Here is a 7,989-nt window from a genome sequence, read left to right on the forward strand (position 1 = left end):
ATGTAACATGGAAAAGGCTGTTGCTTCTCAATGCATTTAGGAGAATTTGACTTTTAGCTATCAATTCAAAAGGGTTTCAAACCACCTTAAGGGCTTCATTTTGGGAATCTAACATAAAATAATAATTTCTATATCAAATATGATTTATTGTTAGTTTCAAGGAAATACATGGGCACATTATATTGTTCTAAAATCTAGATAAAGCAGCACAGTCACTTTTTTGGGATAAGTAAACACTTTGAAATTGACATTGCCCATTTCACTGTCCTCATTCTGCTGCTGTAGTACACGCAGTTGCCTGATTTTAAATGTCATTAAAATACAAATGCAAACATACACAATGTCATTTTGCTTAACATGCACAAATGTAATTCATATGGCAGGAATACTTTTCAACATCATAATCATCAAAGCTTTACTTGCCAAACATGCAGGCAAAGACTTGATGAAACACAGTAAATCAAGAAAGGTAAAGGTAAAATGTTAATTCAAAAAGTTTATATACAATTCTTAAATAGTTTAGAATTATTTTAAAATGCTTTGTTTGAGGGAGAAGTTTGTTCAGAGGCAACAGAAAGTTGTGGGGGTTTTCAGGCCGACCATTAGGCCAGCATCTCATTCATTCCTGGGGCCCTCTAGCAGGTTAACCCATGGAGCTCGCCCTGCACAAATGCGTATAATTCTTTAAGGGACAATGCATGTCATATATAATTCAAGACACTTTAAATGGCATACAACAACTAGAAGAATAAGATAATTCCTCTGCATGGACCGATGCATGAAATGTAGTCGTTCCAGGCTTTCCCTGCTAAATGTTTTGGGGACTTTTGCTTCTCAGCAAATGTCCTTATTTGGTTGAGATGAATCATTGGCCTTCACTGTAAATGCGCACACACACACACACACACACACACACACACACACACACACACACACACACACACACACACACACACACACACACACACACACACACACACACACACACACACACACACACACACACACACACACACACACACACACACACCATGTATACATCACTTCAGGGGACATTGCATTGACTTACATGCATTTCCTGGAGACTTATCCTAACCTTAACCATAACCAACACATGCCTAACCCTAACCCTTACCCTTAACCTTACCCTAACCCTAAACCTAACCAAGTCTTCACCCTAAAATTAATGATTCCCCTCATGGGGACCTCCAATTTGTCCCCATAAGGGAAGCCAGTCCCCACACGTGACTATGTAAACAGATTTAGGTCCCCACAAGTATAGTAATGCTAGACCACACATACACACACACACACACACACACACACACACACACACACACACACACACACACACACACACACACACACACACACACACACACACACACACGAACATGAACATTTGCACGTTTTGCCGCGCGAATCTCAAAGAACAGGTTTGTTTCCATGACGCAATTTCTCTTTTCATTTAAAGAGGAAGAAAAAAAAGTCCCCCCTCTCACTTTTTTAGATGGGGGTAACAGCATGTTACGTGACCAGCGTGCAGAAATGATCAGGGAAGAGGACAACTTGAACTTCCCCAGAGGGAGCTTATGGTAAGCAGTTTCTGCAGCAGAGTATGGAGCTGCAGGTGTTTGCAACTGTGTCAGTATGCATGCATGCAAAGACATGATCACTGATATTCACATTATGGTTATCTTCTTTCAAAGCCCCTCAATAAAAAATTGTAATACACAACTTAATAAACATGTGAACTGTCATTGTTATCGGTACAGTAGTCCTTGCAGCCAGGCCATGATTGACAACATGTGTCTTGTGTTAGAATAAGCCATAAATATTGTATTCAGGCTTTGCTTCAGTTTAGCCCAGCTTAGCAGACAATGGCTGATGGTGTGCGTGTTCTGAATGCAATGCTGTGTCCCGGATCATTGCCAAAACGTCTCTAGGTCCAAAAAAAAGCACTTTGTATCCCACCCCCAGTTTTCTCTATCCTGCGTTCATTCACTACGATGCGCGCTTAGTTGCAGGAGGTTCTCCATAACTGGTCCCCTGTGCAAGCCTACAACTTTCTAATGAAATCCCCAATTACTTTTTGACAAACATTGTTTTTTCTCTCGGGGTGAGGAGGGCTTCCGACGTATTAAGAAGCGTTGCTTTTGCCAAGAAAACTTCAGGTATGTCTGAATAATTTTTTATCGACATTTTCATTTCTACTGAAATACATATTAATTGTGTCTGATTGCAGATTAAGTCAGATAACTTGGGAGTGTGGTGAAAAGTTCTGCAAGTGTTGAACTGTGGAAGTTCGCAGATGTAAAGGTGTATCGCTAAGTGAAGGGTATTGGAGATGTGATTGGTTTAACAAGTGCTTTTTCCTCCTGAAGAACATGGAGCCCAGTTCCACAGAGGGAGGAGCTGAAGATACGCTCCTTAAAAATCATCCACCAGGTCTTGTAAGTGCTTTCATTAACATTTAAAATGTGTACATTAATAATCACTTTATTCACAGAATGCAGTAATTAAGGAAACTTTCCCACTAGCACTGAAGTTGTTTTATCTAACAGAAAATATAACAGCAAAGTTATTATTAACTCATTAATCAAGTGGTTTTATTGGCACGAGATTCAAAGCATAGCAGCAAAAAATAACAATTTATTATTTTAAAAGCCAAATTCTCACGAATGAAGTGACTTTTCCGTGACTCTCTGAAGCGTCCCGTGGTTCCTCTGGGATCTGTCTGTCCTGGCCTGTGGATTCTGAGAGTCAGTGAGTAACATCTGGCTGTCAGAGTGACCCTCCAGATCTGCTGTCTGCAGCTGCTGCTCCAAGCAGGAGGGTCCACTCAGAGGAGGTCAGATCTCCCAACGAGAGCCAGAGGGGTCACCAGCGGGTTTATAATTTGCAGAAACAGGGGACAGGACGGTCAGTGTGAAGTTCATTAATATGCAGAGCACTCTCTGGCAGGTTATATCGTCGGTCATACTCGGATCAGAAGGCATGCCATTTTTTTCCTGCAGTGATTTGAAAAAAAAATAGGTTGGCTGCAGAACTTAGCAGTTGTGAAATATGTGTGGTGAGGGCTTTTTCTCTCCTTCTTCTTTCCACCAGCCTCACAAAGTGATACTCAAACATGGCCAAGAGCTGGAGGAAGAGCAGGAGGAGTTGGCCGAGCACAAGCCTCTAGAGCAGGAAGACCTGAACTTTGAGAAATGGAAGCGCAGGCCGTTACCCAAGAGGACGCTCCACCAGAAAATAGAAGCCATCAAGACGTACCTGTGGAATGCAGAGACCAAGGAATTCATGGGTCGCTCTGGGAAGAGCTGGGGTGAGTTGGTGATTAAGAAGATTTATGTTGTTGGAAATGAGGGGGAGGAGGTTGATTAATGCAAAGATTCCTTTTTGTTTTACTACATGTCCAATAATTACAGATCTAATTTTAAATGTTTTAATAGTCTCAACAATAGCAGGCATGGTGTTTGAATCTCTTTAAAAGATGCACTCAGGGTTAGTTTAATGTCTCTGCAGTCTAATGACTCTGCTCACTGTGCTGCGAGTGTGTGTGTGTGTGTCCTTATGCTCAATGTTTACATAGGTGCATGGACAATTCAGAGTGGCCCGACAAAAACAGACTGCCTGGGGACGTTTTCCCAGCGGGAGCTCACTGTCCCGGGCCTCGCATTGGCCGGGAATCACATTCCTCTACATCTAACCATGCTCTCCACAGCCTCTTTCCCAAAGCCTCGGCGACCTCATAGCTGAGTTGCAGTGAAACACGTAGAGATGCTCTTCTTTTCCTATCTATACAGCTTACTGCCAAATTGAGCTTTGGCTAACTTTATCTGGCAGTAAACGACAGACTAGACGAGTTTGTTGAGTCAATGATGATGGAGCAGCCTCTTGGTATTCACTGCCATGTGACGCTGCTGAGCCCCTTCCTCCCCCAGCCAGTCAAACATGATCCAACTCAGTGTAGAAAGAATACCCAAGGAAAGTGTGTGTTCCTTGCATAAGCTGAAATTGATGGATCCTAGGGAGAGCTCAGCTTCAAAAACCAGTGTGTGCAGGAGTGGGGCCCATGTGTGTGTTGAAGAAAGGCCCTGAGCTAGAGTCTGTGTGTCCTGTGAGACGAGTGTGTAACAGGGGACACAATACCAGAGCAGGGTGATGGGGACTCCTTGGAGCTGGCCAGGCCTCTATGGCTGCAAAAGACCTTCACTACGATGGCAACCGGAGGTTCACTGTGTTCCTGAGTGAAAGGACAGCTGGGAGAATTCTCACTGAGCTCAAACAGAAAGTCCTTTGTGGCTCTAGGGACGCAAGGCTGGCTGCAGCTAGTCCCCTGTGAAATCGCCCGCACAGCAAAAGCCATTTAATGTAGAGCACGTTTGGCTTGATTAGTGGCTAATGGACTGTTGATTGAACATTGCACAACAATTAGAGTTCTTGGTTTCCTTTCTTACAGGGTTCTCCCATATGTTTAGAACGGTAGATTTGATACGTAACCTTAAAACGTTTTGTGGTGGACAAATCATTAATTAATAAAAGTAACATAGTTTAGAAAAATAGAAAGAGTTAAAGTCCTGCACTCAAAATCTACTTAAGTAAATCATTTGGCACAACTTCCCATTTGAGAATAATAGATGTTATATCATTGAATTATAGTTATAATAAAGTGCAGTGTAGCTTGTCAGGTTGAACAAGGTATCCATAAAGTTTTGATCTTAACTTAAAATAATATTTGATTAATTATTTAAATGTTCTATTACTAATCTGGGTCTGAATCATCAAAAACAACTACAGCTGTCAGATAGATGTCATGCAGTGACATATTTGCCCTTGAACTGTGGTGGAATAAAAGTGTAAAGTACCAGAAAAGGAAAATACTCAAGTAATAAACCTCAAAATCGTACTTTAGTACAGTACTTGAATGAACGCACTTAATTACTGTCCTTCAAAGGACAGTGCTTTTGTATGAGTAAACAAATGAATGACTGTCCTGATTAAGGGACAGTAGCTGGAGTCCAGACAGCCAAAAAAGTAAACTCTTAACGGTTCTTTGTTCTTCTCCCCTCAGATCGGAGGGATGATTTAATCAGAGATGTGTGGTCTGTTATGTAAGCACTTTTGTGCTGCATCCAAAATACGCTCCCTAATAATTAAAAATGTTCCCTTCTCTTCCAGGTCTCATCCTCCTCTTCTACGCTGCACTTTATACGTTTCTGGCAGCGATGTTTGGTGGCTGCATGTTCTGCCTCATGTGGTCCATTAGTCCCTACCATCCCACCTATAATGATAGAGTGATGCCACCAGGTAAATATAAACCTCTCCACTGCATCCTCCACCCTCCCTTTCCTGTCGTCTCTCTGCTCGTCTGTCCTTCAGTCTGTTGCTTCTACTTGAGTCTCAGCACAGTTGACTGTCTCTGGGTCTCCACTGGCAGGTATGACTATGGCCCCCAACTTAGAGGCCCACGAGATCGCCTTCAACGCTTCTGATCGCAAATCCTGGAAGAAGTACGCGAGGTCTATGGATGAGTATCTGAAACGTGAGTGGGTGTGATTTTAGGGGGTGATGTTAAATGATGTGTGGGGGGGTCAGATGAGGTTGTTGAGTTTAAATCAAGCAGGCATGCAACGAGTTAATCCTCATCTTCAGTACCTTTGTCCCCCTTTTCCGTTTGGTTCTAGCAGAGCATGCTGGGAAGGGAAGCCTCTTTGTGGGCAGAGTGCAACCATTCAATACTTTTTTTTTTTCTCACCCAGCTTTTGTCAAGCTTCTTTAATCAGAGGCCTGAGTCTGGCAGGGCATTGCTGTAGCGAGGGTTTTATGTATGCCCTCCTCCCCCCTCTCTGCCTCTTTCTCCCTGCCCTCCATTTTCAGCGTATAACGATGGCGTTCAGGAGAAGAAGAATATCCGCTGCACACAGGACAGATACTTCATGCAGGACGACTTGGAGGAGAGCGCAGAGCGGAAAGCGTGCCAGTTCAAGAGGTCTTGGTTGGGGGAGTGCTCAGGGCTGCAGGACCCCCACTATGGCTATTCTCAGGGCAGGCCATGCATCCTCCTTCGGATGAACCGGGTAAGACGGTTGTCAGTCACAAAAACCTGTAAAACAGTGCCCTTTAAAAAGTACAAAACAAAAGAGGGAACATAAAACTGCAGGAACAGAGTTTCACAGGACAGTGGAAGCTCTCAGTGACATCTTGTGGCCATTTCAGGGAGAGGATGAAAATACATGACACCATTTGTGCACAACTTTTTGCGTTGGTTAACAATAATGGTAAATTATACACAATCCCATTCAAATGTTCTTGTTTTATATACTTTAGAATTCAACTTCTGGATGTAATATGTACGATTCATATAATGTATGAAGACATACTGATGTAGTTCAGGTTAAAGAACAAAAGGTGAATACTTTCAACCTGTAGAATATGAAGTTTGATGAGAGGTTGTCCACACACTTCTAGACATTAACTTCTACCAACAATGTAATTTATGCTAATCCATCTGACCGGCATAGTCTTTGGCAAACATCCCATTTGATTTTAGTTGGATGACATAAAATATAGTAACCAAAATGTGTCCTTTTTTGTTTTGTACTGTTTCAACAGATTCTTGGTTACCTACCTGGCCAGGGCAAAGCAGTGAATGTGACTTGTGGAGTTAAGGTACAGTGACCATCATTACACACTGACTTGTAATCATTCTTATCAGCAAAACACTTCTGAAATTATAATGTATTCTTCTTTCAGAAAGGACCTCCAGAAGCCTTGGGAGAAATCCAATTTTTCCCTAAAAGCATTTTTGAAATGATGTACTATCCATACTATGGGAAGCTCCGACAAGTGAGTGAGAACGCAATGCTTCGGGATAACATATATACGTTTATATTTAACAGTGAAATAACAGCTTTAATGTCTTGAACCTGTGTATTTCATCTGTCTCAGACCAACTACTCTGCACCGGTGATGGCCGTGCGTTTTGCAGGAGTGCAGTACGACTCTCACATCGTGGTGCAGTGCAAACTGCATGGAAAGGGCATCATCAACGATTCGCCCACTGACCGCAACCTGGGCAGAGTGAGCTTCTCCTTGGATATCGGAGCGTAAGGCAACAGATTTAGCTGCCAGCAGGATGCTCCTGTGACAATGAGGCAGGAAAATGTACAAGAAAAAAAAGATTATGTTGAACCATTATTTTCCATGAAATATGTAATTTCCCTATTTCACTTAAATATCTTCTGCTTTGAAACAAATCTCTCAAGAAGTAGATATTTCCTCTTGTGTTTCTGTTGTATCTTTGAACCTTGAGCACCTGCACCGACACAAACAGTGCAGAGCACAAGACAAGTGCATAGAGTGAGTTACAATTCCTGATATTTTGATTAATCAAACTAAATGACACTCTGCCCATTAGTTAGCATTTCTGGCTATGCAAATCCAATTATGACTTTAAACACTACTAGGTGATTAGAAATATTGTTGTGTCAGGTTAGATTATGTTTTTGTGTGCACCGCTTTCTTTGACAAAGTGTACTAATTTGTTTTGAATTATATTTTTCAAACTTGTATATTGTAAGAATTCCTATCATGAAAACACTGAAAGCAGGACTTGTACTGTACTTACACAGTAACAAATACATAATAAATGCCTGCCAATACACTATTACTATATTTTTGTTGAATAGTGCATTATTACATATATTATTTACATTTATGATAAAGCATCACATGGCACTTCTTGTCTTCTTTTGTAAAAACATTTGAGAATGAATTACTACACAAGACTGATTAATAAAGAGACATACTGTACTGTGAAATAGTTTGTGAGAGGTATACCATTTTGAAAATAACTATTTTGTGATAGCATTAATCCTGTCTGAAACGTGCTACTAAACATGGTATCAATGTTGTATTTATTCCTATTATAGTTCTTATAATAAATACAATGTTCTGGTATGTATTGTATGTTTTCTTCCACGTGGG

The 7,989-nt window shown here is 41.4% G+C and overlaps 1 protein-coding gene across 1 annotated transcript; it reads left to right on the forward strand.

Annotated features, from left to right (window-relative positions):
* The first annotated feature begins 1,969 nt into the window (after positions 1-1,969).
* Positions 1,970-7,962, forward strand: atp1b4 (ATPase Na+/K+ transporting subunit beta 4). Its single transcript, XM_034211845.1, has 9 exons — positions 1,970-2,174; positions 2,385-2,453; positions 3,109-3,325; positions 5,182-5,310; positions 5,441-5,545; positions 5,881-6,080; positions 6,616-6,672; positions 6,757-6,849; positions 6,952-7,962. The coding sequence occupies exons 2-9, from the start codon at positions 2,388-2,390 to the stop codon at positions 7,111-7,113; spliced, it is 1,029 nt and encodes a 342-aa protein (XP_034067736.1). The 5' UTR covers positions 1,970-2,174; positions 2,385-2,387; the 3' UTR covers positions 7,114-7,962.
* Positions 7,963-7,989: the final 27 nt, after the last annotated feature.

The sequence above is a fragment of the Gymnodraco acuticeps genome, unplaced genomic scaffold (genome assembly GCF_902827175.1).
Source record: "Gymnodraco acuticeps unplaced genomic scaffold, fGymAcu1.1, whole genome shotgun sequence".
NCBI classification, from domain to species: domain Eukaryota; kingdom Metazoa; phylum Chordata; class Actinopteri; order Perciformes; family Bathydraconidae; genus Gymnodraco; species Gymnodraco acuticeps.